This window comes from Cavia porcellus, unplaced genomic scaffold, assembly GCF_034190915.1.
Source record: "Cavia porcellus strain 051 isolate PalLab524CR breed Dunkin Hartley unplaced genomic scaffold, mCavPor4.1 scaffold_5, whole genome shotgun sequence".
In the NCBI taxonomy this organism is placed as follows: Eukaryota; Metazoa; Chordata; class Mammalia; order Rodentia; family Caviidae; genus Cavia; species Cavia porcellus.
This window is the reverse complement of record NW_026947488.1, coordinates 71,168,601-71,189,889: the sequence shown is the minus strand read 5'-3', so window position 1 is coordinate 71,189,889 and position 21,289 is coordinate 71,168,601. Positions and strand designations below refer to the sequence as shown.

At 35.6% G+C, this 21,289-nt stretch overlaps 1 protein-coding gene and 1 long non-coding RNA gene across 8 annotated transcripts in view; one reads left to right on the top strand and one right to left on the bottom strand.

Annotated features, from left to right (window-relative positions):
• Plscr4 (phospholipid scramblase 4) overlaps positions 1–21,289 on the top strand; it is a 35,402-nt gene that overhangs the window by 4,679 nt on the left and 9,434 nt on the right. For 5 of the 7 annotated variants that reach the window (XM_003476533.5, XM_063249148.1, XM_063249149.1 and 2 more), the window contains 3 exons: positions 4,700–4,726; positions 5,777–5,872; positions 21,037–21,272. In XM_003476533.5, the coding sequence (XP_003476581.2) occupies positions 4,720–4,726; positions 5,777–5,872; positions 21,037–21,272 (339 nt within the window). In that variant the 5' untranslated portion in view covers positions 4,700–4,719. The remainder of the gene's footprint in view (positions 1–4,699; positions 4,727–5,776; positions 5,873–21,036; positions 21,273–21,289) is intronic. The other 2 variants (XM_013159883.3, XM_063249146.1) reach the window with 1 other exon arrangement.
• Positions 513–16,410, bottom strand: LOC106029115 (uncharacterized). The gene is made up of 4 exons (XR_001202776.2): positions 16,266–16,410; positions 14,263–14,401; positions 2,169–2,262; positions 513–744 (listed from the first exon to the last, which is right to left on the bottom strand). It is a non-coding gene; the product is annotated as an uncharacterized LOC106029115 (long non-coding RNA).

Below are 21,289 nucleotides of genomic sequence, written 5' to 3'. Positions count from 1 at the left end.
CCATATGCCGTTTATTTGAAAGGATTCATGATGCAAATGAAATAAAAATGTTTATGTTGTATAAAAACAACAGTGTAGATACCGTGTGTCTTCATAGGGTTAGCCCACCCTATGCTGTATGATGTATTTTTCAGTTTTTTCTCCACTTCCACTAATTTTACTTGTTGACCCAGTTGGATTGAGGCCACAGATTCTGGCCAGCTTCTTTGTGTTGTACTTTCAGTGTTAGTTTCGTTTTCAGAGTCTGCCAGGATATTGAGAGCTATAGTGTGTGTTCTCATCCCAAGGATCAGTCAGAGGCTTGTGCAGTGTTCTTTTTTATTTCAGTCCTCCGAGTCTTTGAGTAGATGCCTCAGAGTCTAGAGTAGATGTTTAGGTTGAGGTATGAATGAATTTGGAAATTCATAAACAGCTTTATTCATAACAACCTTCCCAAGCATTTTCTGCTCTGAGCTCTATTTGCTATTTACCTATTTTCTGAGCATCTCTTTTAGGTTCGCCAACAAGAAAACTAAGGTTTTTGTTTACTTTTAATTGTTAGGTCCTTCTCACAAATTCACTTGCATTTAAGACCCAGTCACAAGAGGACAGAGAAAGAGAGAAAAGCAACAGCGAATGTAGCTCAGTGGTTTTGGGACCTTATTTCCATGTACACAGAAGATTCCTTTCCTTTAGTATTTTTCACCCCTGCGAGTTTTCTTGGATAAAATCATTCCTTCTCCAACCAGGTTGGATTACCAGAATCTGGGACAAGAGAGAATACAGCAAAGGAAAAACTTTTAGTGAGTTGGCCAATTTCTTGAACTTTAGAAATCCCCCGTTCAAGCTAGAACAAAAGGTCTTTTGGAACTATCTCTGTAACTGATTCCAACTATGTATTCTAATTCAGGCTGCACTGAAACAGTGTTGGATTAGGAATACCAGAGAAATATGCAAACTGAGTTTTATTTTGATTACACTTTTCTGCTATTTTTCCCCTATGGTTTGCTGCTACCATAATCAGAAGTGTGTGTGTGTGTGTGTGTGTGTGTGTGTGTGTGTGCGCGCGCGCGCGCGCGCGCGCGTGCGCATGTACATTGTAACAGTTTAGCAATGATTTTGGTAATCTAAGTAAAGTATTGCAGTCTGGTTTCCAGAGTTAACACAGATTTATGGGCATAATTCCCAACCAGACTGTCCTCACTTCAAATACCAGCCATAGGTTTCGGGGATTCCAGGTCACCCATAATTCTGCCAAATGGTTGTTAATTTAAGGTTCCCATCATCTTCTCAGATTTAATCATTTGCTAATGTGACTAACAGAACTCACACTAGTACTCTACTTTTGATGATGGGTTTATTATAAAGGATATAATGTCTACCTCAAGATGTCCTTAGGAAGAACAAAGGATATCATGTAGGAACAACTGCATACTAAATCCATGGACAAAGATGGAATACTTTGGTACACAGTATAAGACTTTGGGAAAACGAGCTTTTATTCTGTCTCTGCTACAAAGCAGAAGGAGGGCTGGAGATTTAGCTCAGCAGCATAAGCGCCTGCCTTGCAAGCAGGCAGTCGTGAGTTCAATCCCTGGTACCGATAAAAAGGAAAAAGACAAAAAAATTTTTTAAAAAAAGCAAAAGGAATCATCCGTATAGGACTTCCTACTTTCTTTTCTTTCCTCTCAGAAATGAAGGTTTCAGAGAAAAACTAGACCCAAGGTTTTAGAATGCATATATTGGCTTCCAAGCTTTGGGCCTAGAGATTCTCACCAGCCCAAAGGCTCCTCTGCCCAAAAATCAGGACAGATTTCAGTTAAGTCAAATGCAGTGAGCTGACTTTCTGATTGAAATTTCAAATACACGCATCACAGATTCTAGACCTTTTGGTTTTACTGAGCTTCCCAAGTGTATCACTGTTTACAAGAGTGAAATTAGAGAATAACAGGGTAACAGTACAATATTGGACAAGTGATGTTCATGCAAACTGTCTTCCTGTAGGGTGTCATTTCATACAAGCACTGCCTTGCAATGCAGGAAACCCCAGTTACATCCCAGCAACACCATCTGTGGCTCTTACACTCTCTGCTTTATTTTAATCTGCTTAGATTCCCTGTATGAATCATATGTCCTCCAAATACCAAGGCCTCTGCAAATAAGAGCTCTCTGAACTTTGTAATACTAACCTGTTAAGGAGACGTAACAGTTTTCTAAAGTGGTTTCCATCTGATACAAAGCCAAACATCAGTCTCTTCAACATAAGGCCTTTTTTTGCTGTTGCTGAATGATAGGGAATTTTGAAACAAGTCACTGAATATTAAGGGATAATTATTAAATCAACAACATATTCATAGCAACTGGAAATTATCCTGTTACATAAAATTTGGGTAAAATAATATTGTAGAAGTATATAAGGAAAGGGAGAGAATATAGGGTGGAGAGAGAAGAACAACATAGCACCTGCAATTTGTGAGGCGCGGTGTACATATATTGTCTTTTACTTCAATTCACTGATATTAGTTGCTGATAAACTTTATAGATTTCTAAAATGTTACTAGTTATTTTAAACTTATTATTCAGTCTCTTTAATCAGAATTCAATTCTTGATTTCTACTGGCATGGTTAACAGCTGTTATTTTCTTTATATGATGTGATCTTAAGTGTGTCTGATTGATTATAAGAATCACTTGGGATTTTGACAAAAGTCAAGATTTTGAGGTCTGTTTCCAGAGGTAGTACTTCAGATTTGGGCTCCTGATTTTGTATTTTTCTTTCATGTTTTGCAGTGTTTTGAAAATGAAACATTTTAAAAGTAGTAATATCTCAAGTACATGTCTCAGATTCAGCAGTTATTATTTGCTACTTTTTGTAATATACTACAGTTTTCCAAGATTAATAGCTAAAAAGATGATAGATGGGTGGATGTGTGAATGGATAGATGAATAAGTGAGTAGATAGATAATTGGCCAGCTTTGCAATGAGGTACTTAAAAATTATTCTAATTAGTGTCCTTTCTGGTTCCTTGATTTTCAGTCCTTAGACTTACAAAAAGGAGCAACAGACCTTTAATTAGAAGGTCTAAGTTAACCCAGAGCTTTCAAATGGTCTTTTTTAATTTGAAATGGTGTCACACAATTAAATATGCATATAGAAAAGTCTGTGTACCCTTTAAAAACTAGTACTGTTATCACAACTGTTTCCATTAATATGAGAACTAGAATACGAAATGGATTTAGATTCTTTTGAAAGCCAAAGCTCAACCCTGACCCCTATATCAGTTCTCCCTTATGTGGAGCCATTTTCCTGCTTTTTTTCATTAATTACTTAGCATTTTCTTAAAGTTGTCCTCCAGATATGTATCATTGGGTGTTTTTTTAAAGATTTCCAATTAAACATTCTTAAATGGAATCATGCTATACAAAAGGTCTGATTTTAAAACACAGTGAATGTTTAATTTTTTAAAAATGTGTTACATAAAAAATACGTTCCCATTAATAAGCCTCAAAATGCTACCATTTTCTTTGAATATACCTATCCCATCCTTCTTCCTGCTTTCTAAAGCTATTGTGGAAGTCCTTTTTTGTCTTTAGTTGTGCTGTCATGGCTCCCACTATGTCTCAAATCAGTTCAAGACATTTATCTTTCATGTTCACTCTGATTTTGAGGAAGAGCCTGAAATCACAGGGTACAATAATCCATTAGAGGGCGCTCTGACAGATTCACTGCATCTATTTGCTTATTTGTTTTTTGGTCACACCTTGTAAAGACACTCATAAAACTGCTTTAGAAGGTGGCAAGGATGGTGGGATGTGTGTTTAAAAAGTGATTGGGAGATATAAAAAGTGATTTGGAGAAAGATTTATGGCAACGTATCTTTTACGGTAATAATTATTTATAAATTAAAAACACACCATAAAAGATCTCCAGTCTAAGCCAGCATCGCTCCTCCCTGGATTACTGCTGCCATCCCTCTCAGCTCCTTGCTCTTGCCTTCTTGGGGTGCAGCCTCAGGCAGATCTGCTTACTGCTTGGTTAAAATCCTCCAGACTATCCAGTCCAAGGCCACTGAATTCCAAACACTTTGCATCACCTTCGCTTGTCATCAGACCTTTGTCTTCATCTCTTACCTCGGTTCTGATCATTCCCTGAGGCCCAGTTACCACAGTCTTTCTTTCTCTTCTTTGAAGATCATCACTCATTGCCATCTCTGTGCTGTCCCACTTACTTTTCTGTCCTCCAGGAACTCTCTTCTCACAACTTCAGTGTGAAGCTTTCTTTTCATAGCTCCGCGAGCTGGAAGGCCCTCTCCTAAGAAACTGCCCTTGAGTTTTCTGGAAATTACCATCCGTGTTTTTCTTAAAATCTTTATGTAGTTTCTCCTTAACTGTGCTAGCTAAATTTAAATTTTTAAACATTTGTTGACATGTTTTTTTGTTTCACCTACTAAAATATAAAATGCAGTACAGTAGTCAACAGAGTATCTGGTGATTTTGGTGTTTGTCTTTCTTGGACTTTCCTTTATTCTTCTCTGTAATCATACCCAGTACTGTACATAATGAGAGAACTGTATTTATAGAATTAATGAAGTGATGAATGAAAGAATATGCTTAAAAAATCATAGAACTTGCAATACATATTACTGTCATAATTATATATATGTGTATGTACTTTATTTACATAGACATATCTTAAAGTATTAAAATATTTTCTTTTTCAGGGTAATTGGAATTCTTCAAAATGTCAGGTATATTTTTGTGAAAACTTTTGAAAATGTTTCATTTTCAAATATGAATTGTGTGGAGTTTTTTTTCCTTAAAAAGATAATTTTTTTTCATTTTGAAGTTTTTTATTGTTTAGCATTTGTATGTGCATAAATATTTGTGAATATGTTCATTTATGCATGTGACTATTTCTGTTTATATTTGCCCAAAAGATTAAAAACATCTATTGGCACATGCCTTCTGATCCATCTTTAAAGTATGTGAGAGAAATCTGGCAGAGGAAAATTAAGGCTGGGGAGCAAGGTCTGCAGACAGTAGCAGTAAAGAGCTGCAGAGACAGACCCTGCATTTTATAGTATCTGCATAAAGTGAGAAACACCAGAGTTGTGGAGTTTATATTATCTCTGAGATAAAAGTCAGAGGTTTTCTTGCGAGGCTCAGGGAGGAATTTGTCTAATCAGATCCACAAGACAAGGTGTAATGTCACGATGTTCCTGCCTTAAAACAACTCCTTTGACTAGACTGTCCTCCCTGGCTGCTGCTAGGAAGCATATAGTAAGCGTGCAAGTTGTGCACGGAAGCATACAGACTGAACTATGTGTCTCAGACCTATATGACACCACCACCAGTTTTAAAACTACTGAGTATGGTATTATTTTGAATTTATTTATGCAGCACCTTTCAAAGAAAAAGGAAAAAACTAGAGTTCACTCTGTATTTACTTCTTTTCTCTAAATGATAGGAGAAAATATTTTCACTGTCTAGGGAGCCAATTTACCATGTAAATAGAAGTCAAAATCAGCTGATCCACTGGTGTAAAAGCTGACTGTTCCAATCACAAGCACATTGTAATTCTTCAGTTTTATTTATCTTTGTTTGGCATAAAATTTGAGATTTTATAATAAATTGATATGTAATATGTGATGAATTATGGGTTTTCATAGGAAATGAGTATATTTTTATATTGAGTATATTTCTTAATGATACATACAAGACAAATGAATGCACTGTACAATAATATTATTTTTTTGTAAATCATGTATATATTTTTTTCCTCTCAATTTGTAATACAGCCCCTGAGCAGCCTGCAAATGAAATGGAAAAACAAACCAAAACTCCAGATACAAGACCTGATGCCCCTCCTGACTACAATTTGCATGTTGTTGCAGGTAGGATGAATATATACAAAAGGGTACTTTCCTCACTCCAGAAACCTGTGGTAATAGTTCAAACTGATTTTTAAGTAAACCAGTTAATGAACTGATTCTATAAACAGATATCGAATGTAGATAGTGTGCCAAATACTCAGTTCACCAAAAAAGTATATTCATTAGAAAAAGAAAAACTTGTATAAATTTTTAATACTAAATTAACTGAGACATGATGAGATTAATACAGTCACCTTTGCCTACAGTTGCAAGAGGTGCTCAAAGGGTGGCCATTAGCTTCCAGATATTTATTACTATGGTGAGGGCCAGGGATTAAGCTCAGAGGCACAAACGCTTTCTCTGGTACCAAAAACAAAAGCAACAGTGCTGTGAACTGCTAAAGTGAATATACCTCTTTTTGGCAGACTTTGTAGTGTATAGTCTGACAACTAAAACATATTCCTGTTTCCATAAGATGTACCAGCCCCTGAGGAAAAGACTGTATTCACAATGATAATGTTCTAGGCATTCTGTTACAGATAAATAAAAAGAATGCTCTAGGAGCACTGAGCATGGACTCTGATTCTGAGGTCTGAGGAACATCCTAGCTGAGAAAATCAAGTTTGCTTTTATGAGCGATATTTCACAGTCAAACAAAAGACAGAAGGGACTATATTGAGAAAGATCACATGTTCAAAGGCATGTGTTCACAAAGATCTGGTATGAGACCAACGGGAAAAATGTTAGGAGCAGTGCAGGGAAATGGAAGAGAATGTCCCTAAGTGTTGACTAAGGAGCTGCTCTTCTGCGAATATTTTTATTAATCTCAGTACACTGCTGGTTGTGACACAGAATAGATACTTACATTCTGCTGGTTTAAATTTGAGTTATTATTTTTTTTTAGAAAACAGTTTGCACACGTATAAAACTTTGAAAATTAGAAATACACTTACTTTTGGCTAAGGAAAATGAAGTTTTTGACAGTAGTGAGGATTACATACTCGTCCTAGGAAATGGATTTAATCAGTATACTTTTCAAAATTTTAAAGACTAAAAACATAATGAATGTATTATAATACTATTTCTTTAAATACTTTCTTAAGTGTGTATGCAGAGGTGCCAACAGTGTGATTAGCCTCTGAAGGGACTTACTGAACCCTAGTAGCCACAGGATAATAGCAAAGATGTGTTCTCACTCTAGTTATATTATCCATAATGTTTAGGGAGCTGCTGTGCCTCTAGCGTTTTCTGAAAGCATCAGGGCTTCCTCTCCCCTTTTCCTAAGGCATATTCATGTCTGCATGTGAGATCTATTTAGCACTTCATTTAGCTTCCACATACAGGTATTGACAATTCCAAATTGTAATGAAGGTACCTGACCATTTCTCTGTATTTTACTTTGGTACCTTTCAACATGATTTTTATGTTATATATTATATCCACTGATCACTGTGTGTCCAAAAACCTAGATTTCTCACGATTTCTAGGAAGCAAACGCTGGCTATAAATCATGTTCTGCTCATCTGGAAAAGAATCTTATTTTATCTGTATAAGAAAATTAGCCCCAAAAGAGTAGGACACATTCTTCAAATTAAACATAAATTTAAAGAATGTAGTGCAAAGGATACAAGTGGTAAAATCTGTTACAAAACATAAAATAAATTCACTAAGATCGCCACCTGGAGGCTGGACAGTATACTTAGGACAAATTGTGTTTCTAGTAATTCAAATTCAGAAATTTAAATAATGTACTTGAAAAATTTGACTTCAAATGAATTTGAATTCAATTATATAATTTTCTTTTGATCATAGTGCTGGTTATGTATTCCCATGAAAATAAATTTGTACATTATTCTTGTGTAAAACAATGGTTAAGGAAGAAACCATTGTTTGAGGTAGTGTATTTAGAATGAAAATGACATTTTGAAAACTCAAAGCAACAGATAATAGTCACAATAACTAAGAAAAGTCAAATATCATAAGGCACTCTTTCTCACTCCAGTACAAGGTAGGTCAGTGGTTTGTAACAGAATACTTCAAGTGAGGGTTACTATACATATACAAAGTCAGATATGTTTTGTTTGGTTTGGTTTTGTTGTGTTTGATTTTGTTTTTCTGCAGAACCAACCATAAGTCTTAAGAGTAACATCAAAGTTCAAGAGGAAATATAGTTTGACAGTTTTCCACATACAATTTCATCATGTTTTTTCCTTCACTTTTCTTAACATGAGATGATACAGACTTATAACAGTAATCACTCATTACGTAAACTTGTGTGTTTCTTATTAATCATGTTTGTAGTATGCAGTGGTCATATTAACTGTGGGGAGTTGGTACACGGCATGTCTTAATTCTTTTATGTCCCCTTCATAGATTCCCCCTCTTTCACTCCTTGTTGTATTTCCCATTTGCCAAATTTCTGTCGTTCTGTTTGGGAGATAAAATACATTGTTGGTAAAATATATTTCTACCCACAGCTTCACCAATATTTGCTATCATTTGATATTTGATGATAGTCATACTTTCTGGAGTAAACTGGAATTTCAGTGTTGTTTTAAGTTGCATTGTTCTAATGGCCAGGATGTTGAGCGTCTTTTATGGTTTTATTTGGCCATTTGTATTTCTGAAAAGTGTCTGTTCATTCCAGTTACCCATTTGTTAACAGGATCTTTTGTTTTGGGGGATCTAATATTTTAATTTCTTCATATAGCTTAGATATTATTTTTCTACCTGAAGTATAACTGGGAATTTTTTCCATTCTATAGGTTATCTTTTCATTGTCATGTTTCTTTCATTGAGACTTTTAAAAATAATTCCATTTGTTGATTCTTCATGTTATATCTAATATAATAGGGTTCTGTTCAAAAAATGCTTGCATATGCCTGTTACGCACCTATTTTATCTTCCACCAGGTTAAGTGTTTTTTTTTTTTTTTTTCTGTTTAGATCTTTGATCCATTTTGATTTTAGTTAGGTGCATAGTGAGACATATAGGTCTAGCTCCAGTCTTGTGTATCTGTACAACCAGGTCTCCTAGCACCATTTCCTAAAGAGGCTACCTTTCCTCCAGCATGTTTTTGACCCTGTTTGTAAGATGGCAGAATGTGTCGGGGGTTGTTTCTGCACCCTCTATTTTCTTCCATTGATTCGCATTTGTTCCAGTGATCCACAGTTCTTCCATTGCTCTTTGGCCAGTGTCTTGCTGTTTTTATCACTGTAGCTTTGTAATATAACTTGAAATCTGGGATTGTGATGCCTCTTACTTTGTTTTCTTTTCCTAGGATTCCTTTTCTTGGTTCCATGTGAATTTTAAAATTATTTTCCCTAGTTCTCTGAGAAACGCTGTTGATACTTGATTCAGATTGCATTAAATCTGTAAATCAATTTTGGATGTATGAATATTTTTACAGTGTTGGTTCTGCCTATCCAAGAAAGAAAGTATCTTTCCATTTTCTGATATCCTGCTTCAGTCTTCCTTTCAGAATATTGTAGAGTATATGTAGTGGTCTTTCACTTCCTTGCTTAAGTTAATTCTTATGTATTTCATTTTTATTGATGTAATAATGAATGGCATTATTTTCATAATTTATTTTTTAGTGGATTCATTATTGGTGTATGGGCACACTTACTGATATTTGTGTGTTGGTTTTGTATTCTACTGGAAGTTTTTGATCTTCTATGTAAAAGATCATGTCACCTGTAAATACTGAGAATTTGACTTCTTTGTTTCCTCTACTTGTCTCTTTTGTTTCTTTCTCTTGTCAGATTACTCTGGCTAATATTTTGAGTAGCTTGAAAAGGAATGATGATAGTCTATGTACTTACTTGTCTTGTTCTTTTTTTTTTTTTTTTTTTTTTTTGTCTTTTTGAGACTCGCTATGCAGTTCAGGCTGGCCTTGAGCTCACTTTGTAGCCCAGGCTAGTCTCGAACTCTCAACAGTCCTTCAGCCTCAGCCTCCCGAGTGCTGGGATTACAGGCATGAGCCACCACATCTGGCTAATTTTTTTTGGTACCGGGGATTGAATTCAGGCACCTATGCCGCTGAGCTAAATCCCCGGCCCTTCTTGTCTTGTTCTTGATTTAGAGAGAAAGCTTTTGGCTTTTTCCTATTTAATATGATGTTGGGCATTAGTTGGTTATAAATGGCTTTTATCCGATTGAGTTACAGTCTTTCTATACCTATTTTCTTGATGATTTTTATCATAACTTCTGGATTTTGTCAAAAGCTTTATCAGCTTCTATCAAAATGGGTTATGTGATATATTACATCTATTGATTTGTATGTGTTGAACCATCCTAGGATGATGCCTACTTGGTCATGATGTATGATTTTTTTTAGTGATTTTTTTTTTTTTTTTTGCATTCTATTTACCAGTATCTCACTGAGAATTTTTGTGTTTATGTCCTCTTAAAGAGATTGGTCCATGGTTTTCTTTTTTTACTTGGGTCCTTGTCTAGTTTTGGAATTAGAGTAATGCTAGTTTCTAGGAAATAGTTTGGCAATGTCTATTGTGATTTTGCCTTTTTCATTTCTAATTTAATGGATGCGGGGTTTTCTTTTAATATGTTTAGATAAGAGTTTGTCTATTTTATGTATTCTTTCAAAGAACCAGCTATTCAATTTATTGATTCTTTGTATTTTTTAATCTCAATTTCATTAATTTATGATCTGGTTTTTATGATTTTCCTCCTTGTACTAGGTTTGGGTTTGCACTGTTTTTGTTATTCTGATATCTTGAGGTGCATCATTAGCTTATTTTGCTCTCTTTTTCTGATGTGAGCACTCTCATCAATAAACTTGTTCTCATTAAAGGTTTTTGTATATTGTATTAGCATTATTATTTGATTATAGGAATTGTTTAATTTCTGCTGTGGCTTAGTGAGTGTTTAGGAGTCTGTTATTTAATAGTGATGTTTTTGTAAATTTTTTCCAGTTTCTTTTGCAATTGATTTCTAATGTCAGCTCACTATGATCAGAAAGTACTCAGGAGCTTATTTCAGTTCTTTTCTATTTCTAAAGCAGGCTTTATCGACTAATATGTATATATGGTTGATTTTAGAGAAAGTTCATGTGCTGTTGAAAAGAAAGTGTTCTATTTAGTAGTAGGGTAGATACTCTAAAGATATATAATGAATCCATTTGGTTGAAGATGTGCTTCAGCTCTAATATTCAATATTTTTAGTTATTCTATTTGTGAAAATTGTGTGTTGAGAACACCCACTATGATTATGTTGGTGTTTATTTAATTGTTTATGTCCAATAGTGTTTGTTTTATGAAGCTGGGTGCACTAATATTCAGCACATTATATTTAAAATTGTTCTCTCCTTATTGAATCATCTCCTTCTCTAAAATTTACTGACATTGTTTGCCTCTTCTGATCACTTTTATCTGGAAGTTTTCTTTGAGAATAAAATTCCTACCCCTAATTTCTTTGAATAGTGTTTTCCATCCTTTAATTGTTTATGAATTTCTTTTTTGATACACAAATCATTTACTAGCAAATACAAGTTCTGATAAATATTTTGAAACACAACCAGCTTAGAGTAAACCAAGGACTTCTAGCCAAAATGAGGGGAAATTTAAATGCTATTAAGAAACTCATCAGCATTAGCCACGTAGCTGTGTCATCAGGAGGTATCAAAGACGTCTGCTTGTACTTGCTATTAATCTAGAAAGGATAAATAGCTATGGTTGTTATCATGGTCAGAGTTACTCCTAACATCTTCGTAAGGACAGTTAAATGAGACCAAAGTGCGCATTCAGTTACAGAGACCATATTGTAGCACAGCAAAATGATCTTTTTCTAAATCATAGTTAACTAAATCTTCTCTAGGGAGCTACAAAGTAGCACAAGCACTTTTATTTTGAGCAAATCACAACTGATCTCTAAAATCTCTTATTCCAAACTTCTGTCAGAAAACAGTCAAGAACTTTGACCTCCAGTTTGGCTCACAGAGAAGCCTTAGAATGGCTTGAAGTCCCAGATGGCTCACATAAAGCACATAAGCAAAGGAAGGAGGAGAGATAGTGACTCTGTAGGTTGAATTTAAACCTCTAGTTGTTTACTGCCTTAGATGGTACTGTCTTGTCCCAAAATGGGACGGGTGCTCCCTGACCAAACTGAGTGCTCCCTGGAGTCTTCAAGGAGAAGAGTTTACATTCCTGTGTGAAAGGGATGCAGCTTGGGCACGCCCCTCATCGTAGATTTTCCTATCACTCTTCCTGTTACACTCTCTCATAGGAGAGCTTGGTAATACAACTTGTCTTATTTGCCTTCAATCACTTCTGAGTCCAGATCCCTAACACCTATCGGCCTGCTGTGCTCTAAACTTGATTTCCAACTGCCCATAGACCTCTTCTCCTGAATAATTATGGATTCTCGGATTTAATAATCATCAATCCAACTTTATCATCTGGATCCTAAGCTTAATTTTTCTCTACTCTGGAGGTACATAGGAGCTCAAACCAGAAAGTTGAGAATCCTTCTTTATGTCTAGTCCCATACCAAATCAATATTGTTATTAAATTTAAATAATGATTTCTCTACTTTCTTCTCCTTTCACCATCAAATTCCATCATATTTCCTTGCCTTCCTTCTGGACCCTTGCATTCACCTCCTGACTAACCTTTTCAGACATATATAAAGGATTACAAATGCAGAATAATCACTCCACTTTCCATAAATCGGTGTGAAGTTCAAGCACTTTATGCAGAGGTCATAATCTGCACTCCCACCTGTCTTTTTTCAGCCTTGACACAGTCTCTTAGCCTTCACTTCCGCACTACAGAGCCTCCTTTCTGCACCTGCTTATTCTTCCCTGCCTTTATAAAACCTTTCTCCATTACAGAGGTGCTGGCTAGGTCTAACGTGTTAGCATTCATAAAATCTTAAGTTAAGAATTTTCTCCTCTCTAATCTCTTAACATACCTTGCATCCACTTATGGTTGCCCCAGTTATTCACTTCACAATAACCACTCACTTATACATTTGTGTGCCCTTCAAAGAATTGAAAAGAGATACGTATTTGCACTCCTTTCTGTCTATAACCTCAGGCATAGTATCTGGCTTTTGAAATGGGCTTGAGGAATATTTCCTGTGTAAGGAATGTTGGATTTATTTTACCATCTTGTTTTCAGATAGGATTAGAAGAATGTTCCACATTTGATGACTTTTATGAGTGGGATTTTTATGAGTAACCCAAATGTCTCAGGCTTAATTAACTTCAAAAGCTATTCTTCTGTTTAACATAAGTATCACAGAAAGCTGAGCTTCTGTCCAATTTACTTTGCAGAAAGTACTATGTTTGCCCTATTTCTCATCTGAATAAACTTCTAGGAGTCTCAGGATTCCTATCTTTTAGAGATCCTGCAAATTTGTTCTATTCTTTGTGTGTGTGTGTGTGTGTGTGTGTGTGTGGGTGTGGGTGTCGGTGTGGGTCTGGGTGTGTGGTACTGGGGAGTGAACCCAGGGCCTTTGCACTGAGCTACATTTCCATCTTTTTTCATCTTTTATTTTGAATGGATTTTCAATAAGTTGATAAGTTTCCTGGCCTAGGGTTGAATATGCAACCTTCCTGCCTCAAACTCCCAAAATGCTGAGATTACAATCGTGTACCCCTATGTCCAGCTGTCTTTCAGCACTCTTCATGAGAATGAACTATAACCCATAGGAAATAAGGTAAACATTGACATATGTGTGTATGTGTGTATACATATATGTGCATGTATAATACCAAGCAATACTATTAGTGTATAATAAATTTGAAATGCCATTTTAAACTTTCTATTTTATTCTAGCAGAGTTGATTTTATTTTTAAAAATTAGACTATGGGGGGCTGGGGATTTAGCTCAGTGGCTCAAGTGCCTGCCTGGCAAGTGCAAGGTCATGAGTTCGATCCCCAGCACCAAAAAGAAAAAAAAAATTAGACTATGGGTCATAAAATTGATTTATGGCCAACAAACATGTCTCCTGTTTATGAAGCATTGCATAAGAACCATGTTTTTTTTCAAACATCAGAATTGATAAGAACTAATGAAATACTGAATATCAGAAAAATCTGCTTTGAGACACAAATTGTTGCTCCATAACAAATGTCAGTTTATCAACAAAACATATATATTTACATAAGAATATAGTTCTAAATATATAAGGTAAAAATATATGTAAAGCTATATATGTAATATGTGTGTGTGTGTATGAGACAGAGAGAGAGACAGAGAGAGAACAGAGGGAGCCAAAAATTAGGAATAGGAAGGAACTCTTCAAACTTGGTAGGAGTTATCTATGAAAAAAATCTAATGGCATATTTGATAGATTAAGCACAAAACATGATATCACCTATTTGTGTTTTGGTTTGTTTTCCTATTGTTGTTTAGTGACAGGATCTTACTACATAGTTTAGGCTAACCTCAAAGCCGCTAGGTAGTCCAGACTGGCCTTGAACTGGCAGTGATCCTCCTGACTCAGCTTCCCAAGTGCTGGGATTATAGGGACACACCACCATGCTGGGTAAGATACCTTTTCTTGAACTTCTGTTGAGCATTGCACTGGAGGTTTCAACCAGGGCAATTAGGAAAGAAAAATAAATAAAAGGCATTCGGATTAAAGGAAGAAACACAACAGTCTGTATCTGTAAGTAACATGATCCTATATATGTGTCCTAGGGAAAACATATGTACACATAAGCAGCAGTAAGAAAAGAGTCTATCATTGTGGCAGGATACAAAATCAATATATAAAAATCCAATGATTTTTTTGACATATTAACCAGGACAAATCTGAAAAACAAACTCAGATTATAATTTCATATGCAATGACATCAAACATAACAAAAGTAAATGGATGTAATGACACATCTACTCAGGAGGCAGAAGCACAAATATCTCTTCAGCCCAAGAGTCTGGGGTCAGCCTGGGCAACATAGCAAGATCCCATCTCAAGAATAAGTGAATAAAATAATCAGGAATATATTTAATAAAAGATGTGCCAGACTTGTACATTGAGAACTATGAAACATTGTTGAAAGGCATTAAAGAATATTTACATAAGGGCCTGGGATTTAGATCAGCAGCATAGAAGCCTGCTTGGCAATCACAAGGTCATGAGTTCAATCCCTGATACTTAAAAAAAAAAAAAAAACCCTAATACTTATATAAATTCAAAGGCATCCTTGATCCTTGTTCATAGATTTGAAATGTAAGCTGTTCCACAATGTTGATTTACAATTCAAAATGATTCGTAGCATTTTATTAAAAGATCAACTAATCCTTAAACACATGTGGCAATGTAAAGGACTCAATAGTTCAAACAGTTGTTTTTTAAAAAAATAGAGAATTTAAACTTTCAATTTCCAAACTTACTGCAGCTCTGCAGTGGCCTATGCCATGCAATTAAGACATAAAGACAGATAAATAAATCTCTGAGAGAGTATTGAGAGTCTAAAAGTAAATGCAAACATCTATGGCCAATTGATTTTTCATAAATATCCCAAAATAATTCAGGGAGAAAGATTTAAACATATGCCTAAACAACAGAATATCCATATGCAAAACAAATGAAACTCTAACATTGTATACAAAAATGAACTCAAGATGTATCAAATATTTACATATAAGAACAAAAACAAGACTTTTAGAAGACAATGTATGTGTAAATATTCATAATTTTGGATTATGCAATAGATTATTAGTTATGACAGCTAAAGCACAAGCAACCAAGGGGGAAGAACATAAATTGGGCTTTATAAAAATCAATTACTTTTGTGTATCTAAGGACATTATCAAGACAGATAAATAAAAGACAACCTACAAAATGACAGAAAATACAGCCTACAAAATAACAGAAAATACTTGAAAACCATTTAGCTAGAAAGAGACTTTTATCTTGAACAAAGAACATTTTCAGTGCAATAAATAACAAATTTTCCCGTTTAAAGTAGGCAAATAATTTGAATAACATTTCTCAAAAGAAAGATAAATGGGCAGTAAGTACATGAAAAAAATGCCCAGCATGATTAGTTGTCAGTATAATGAACATCAAAATCATAAAAAGGTACCACCTCACACCCACCAAGATGACCAAAATAAAAATGAAGATGTGGAGAGAGCTCTCACACACAGCGGGTGGGAATATAACATGATGGAGGCACTCTGGAAAACAAGTTGTCAGCTTCTCAAAACGTTAACCATGGAGTTACCAAATAGTCAACCTGTTTCAGTCCTAAGGAGAGAATTGAAAACATACATCCACATCAAAACTTACACAGGGGTTATCACAGCAGTCTTATTTGTAATAGCCCAGGAAAATGGATTGGATTAAAGGATAGAAATAATGAGACATATTAACACAATAGAGTATTACTGAAACATAAAAATAGGGAAATATTGCTGTGCTCTACAACATGTATGATACCTGAAAACATGCCTTCACGCTTGTGAGAAACATCAGATGCAAAGGTTGCACACTGTTGACTTCATGTGTGTGAAATGTCCAGATTCGGCAAGATCATAGAGGCAGTGATTTCCTAGTATGGGAGAGGAACAAGCAGGAATGGGTGCCAGTGGGTATTCTTTCAGCATTAATAAAACTTCTATATTTAGACAGAGGTGATGGTTGTTCAACGCTGAGTGTATATTAATACCACTGAATTGCACATCTTAAAGAAGAATAAATAAAATGAGATGTTTGCCTTCTTAAATATTGATTAGAGATTCTTAATTAATTAGTAGTAATGGGACCCAAAAATACCACATTATTTTGTAACAGATACTATTAGCCACAGTCTACAAAACAATATGGTGAAATTATTTATTTTATTAATTTAAAATGCACTTTTGAAACCAAAAACAATCTAGTTGCATTTTTTAAAAAATTCCCATCATATATAGCTATGAAGGCTTCAGTAGATTTTGTAGGTCAGGTCTCACATAGAAATCCCTGCTGCTAAGAGGATGTTTTTATTTAATTTTTTTTATTTTGAAAAGAATAAAACCATATATAACTTAAAACCAAAATACAAGGTGATCAACAATGGTTTCCATGATGCCTCTTGTTATCTTCAAAAGAATTGAATGCCCATATCATCAGGCATAATAAAACTGAACAAAACAGTTCAGAACAAAATCAATAAAAACAAAACATTGGAGACATTATAGGACTTCAAAAGATAATAGTCAAACCAGAATGAGTATCATAGTGAATCTTATTGTCTTCAAAGTAGTTGCCTATACCCTCAGACTTGATACTGTCAAACAAAACAGATTTGAATAAAATCAGTCAAAACAAGACAATGATCAGACAAAACAGATTCAAATAAAATCAGTCAAAACAAGACAGTGAAAGCAATTCAGAGCTTCTAATTAAGTTAATAGGAAGTAAAAAATGGTTACCATAATATATCCTGTTCTCTTTGGAGTAGCTGTCCATGCCATCAAATCTAGTACAAATAGGCAAACTGGAACAGAGTATAGCCAGACTAAACAGAGCAATGAAAACAATGTGGGTTTCGAATCATGATACAAGATTAACAATGGCCACTGCCTTCCCTTTTCAGACAGTTCCTCCCCTTTTACTTTCACAAGGTACACTGTACATTTTGTACCTCACTAACTCCTTTAGTTTTTAGAGAGGCAACCTGCTATTCACCTAAATAATTCTGAACCTTTTTACCCCTGAGCATGATCTCAAGTTATATCCATTTACCTACAAGAGACTCAAGGTTTTCCTTCCTTATAGTTGAGTAGTTCTCCTTTGAAAAAAGTGTCACGTCCTTTACAACCGATCTGCATCTGATGGGCAAGCTACCCCCACTTTTTTCTGGTTCTCTGTCACATAAAACATTGTTTTCTCATCTTTGACTTTCAGTCTATAAACCCCAACCTCCTTTTGGGTTAAATGTATTTATTATGTAAAGTATATTGATGGACCCTATCTCCTCACCCACTCTGCCTGTGTTTCTTTTTATTAGTGTAATGAGGCCATCCTTGTTAGCAATTATGGCCAACCTTCTCTGCCTCATCTCTGCCATGCTATTTTTCTGTTGTTGTTTGTCTACTTTTCCCCTTCATTCCAATGTCTGCCCTGTTCAGTGAGCCCCCTCTGCCACCATTCCTGAAACCATGGTCTTTTTTTCTCTCTCTCTAGAATGTCCTTCAGTATTTTTTTGTAGGGTAGGATTGGTGTTTATGAAATCCTCCAGTTCCTCCTTGTTATGGAAGTATCTTGTTTCTCCATTAATTTTGAGAGGTAGTTTTGCAATGTATATCAACCTGGATTGGAGGTTATTTTCTTTCAGGACTTGGAATACTTTATTCCAAGCTCTTCTTGATTTGATGATTTGTATTGATTTGTCTGTCATTGTCTGTCATGATTCTGATGGGTTTTCCATTATAGGTGATCTATTTCTTTTCTTTGACAGCTTTTAATATTCTGTTTGTGTTGAATTTCTGAGATCTTGATTATTTTGTGGGTTTTTTTTTGGTCTTTTTTGCTTTTTATCGTTACCAGGGATTGAACTCAGGACTGTCTGCTTGCAAGGCAGGTGCTTTATGCCACTGAGCTAAATCTCCAGCCCCGAGATCTTGATTATTATATGTCTGGGTGTAGTTCTATTTTGGTTATAGCTGGCTGGAGTTCTGTATGCCTCATATATTTAAATATCATTTCCTTTTCCTATGCTTGTGAAGTTTTCTTTAATTATTTCTGTAAATAGCCTTTGTATTTCATTTGTTTGCTGCTGCTTTTCTCTCATTTTTTATTCTTAAGTTATAGATCTTGTCATCATTTAGCATTTGTATTGTTACTTTCTGGTTCCTTGTTATTGTTAAGAGATCTTTCCTTTCGTGATTATAAGTTGAAAACCTGTCTTCAAGGTTTGATAGTCTATCTTTAGTTTCTTTCAAACAGTTTTGTCAATTTTCAATAGAGTTTTTAATTTCCTGGTAATCTCTTTGAATCTGTTTCATGTATTGTAAATTTTAAAAATATTCTTCATTAAAGGTTTCCCTCCTTTTTCTATGCTTCTCTACTCTTCCATCTGTGTGTTCTTGAGAGGTGTTTAGCATTTCTTTTATTATTTTTCTTATATATTCCTTTACTTGTAATAGTATTTCTGTTTTAAGTTCTTTTATAGTTTCACAAAGTTGTTTCTTTATGTCAGCTGCTATTGCTTCAGAAACTGCAGGGTGCAATTCCCAATCTCTTCCATGTTTATATCTCCTGGACCAGTACTGCTTGGGTTGGAGGCCAGAGACTGTCTTTTGCTTCTTGTCATGTTCCTGGTTTTTTCAAACAAATGTGTAGCAGGGTCCCTGGCACTTTCTGTATTGGTTATAAATACTCTGAAGCATGTTGGTTAGGTATTTCTGCACTTTGCTGCTTTTCTCAATCTGCTGGTGACTACTGAAATATAAGCAAGGGCTGGGCAGGCTGCACCTCCCTTCTGAGCTGGTTAACCACAGAGAGTCTTCAACATGTTAGTTTGTGTGCTATGTGGGCGGGGTTGGTTAGGGATAGCTTTAGGGAAACGTGGCCCTTGGCTATTGGACTGTGCACAGGGACAGGACTCAGTCCAAGCAGTTTCACCAGTCTGCTCTGTGCTAGGAGTGGCTGAATGAAGCCAGTTGCAGTTCTGGTTTTGGGCTTATCCTGCCCAACTCCAAAATGGTGCCCAGCCAATCACCCACTCTTGCAGAAGGATTGAGTCCCCCACACTCACTGCCAGCCAGTGCAGTTCTCTGGTCCCCTCCCCTCTGTCTCCCCGCTGAGGCTTTCGGGTTGCCAGCAACCTGCTTCACTGCGACTGTGCATCTCCAGATTCCAGTGGCACTTCTCACACAGTGGGACCAATTCCAGTGAAAGTGCATCTTTTCTTTTCTTTTCTTTTCTTTTCTTTTCTTTTCTTTTCTTTTCTTTTCTTGTCTCTCTGGGCTTCGATTCTCACTTTAGTTTCTTCCTGGGTTGAGGGGACCCATTTCGTTCCTTCTGGTCTTCTCCAGAATGCAATATTCCAGCATCTGGACTGTTTCTCTCAGAGAGGCTATTTACTCTGCTACTTGCGGTTCAGCCAGCTTCCACTTTGTCCAATTTTATTTAATATTAATAGAATTGATTTTATTTAATCTCAACTAAAATAAATACTGAAATCTTAACAATAAATTATTCAAGGAATTGCTGGCATTCATGTAAGTCTATAAAATACTAGGTATAGCACTTAGGACTCAATTATTTGCAAAAACTTCATTGTAAATATCTGAACAGCAAAATGAAAATAATAAATTATTATTAATAATTAAAAACCATGATAACTAGCAATGTATCTTAGCAACATGGATATTTGTATACCCATATGCCAGCAATTCCTTGAAGTTAGAGGTAATCGTTGTGAACTACAACATTATTGCTATTTATCTTAAGGAACCTTTGCTAAAAGAAAAGGAAGGAAGGGGAAGGGAAAGGAAGGAAAGGGAAGGGAAGAGAAGGGAAGGGAAGGGAAGGGAAGGGAAGGGAAAGGAAGGGAAGGGAAGAAAGAAAAAAGTCAAAGAGAAAGAGAGAGACAGAAAAGAAAAGGAAACTGAATCTGGCAAGTGTCCAGATTGACAAACAACCTGAGATCTAGACATAAGAGAATAAAAATCAGAGAATAAATAAAAGATAGCCCAAACTAGTCATTAGAAGTACTCCTTGGAAGTAAAGTATACATCAGTATATTTGTTACCTTAAGCAATAACAACAATAAACGTAGTGAAAATTTACAATAGTAGTTATGTGCTAGGCTTTGCATTAATCTTACTATAACCTAATAAGTGCATTAACTCATAAAGAGGAATTTAATGCATTGAAAAGCTAATATATTACTTAATATTTTTCAAACCTTATTTCTTGATCTCTGTATAATTATGATTTAAGAGGATTAAGTAATTTGATATATAAACAGATCCTCTTAGATCATTGCTGTAAATGATACATACTCAAAATATGGCACAAGGAGAGTTGGGTGTGGTAATGCATGCCAGTAATTCTGGTACTGAGAACGCTGAGGCAGGAGGATCATCATGAAATCGAGACCAGCCTGAGCTACATAGTAAGACCCTGCCTCAAGAAAATAGCAATTTGTAGTTTTTAAGAACATGTTGCATGATCCATTCTACCTTCATGTAAGACTTGAATTTCTTTTGGAACACAGGATCCCCTGGACCAGCTGTTCCTCCATCTGTAGGTTACCCAGGAGGTTTGCCTATGGGATACTACAGTACACAGCAGCCCACTACCTTTCCTTTATACCAGCCAACTGGTAGTACCCATCCTATCCACTGTCAGCCTGGCAAATACGCTACGCCAAGTCAGCTTGCACCAGTGACATGGATGCCAGTGCCAACTCCTATGCTGAACTGCCCTCCTGGTTTGGAATACTTATCTCAGGTACTCCACACAAATCA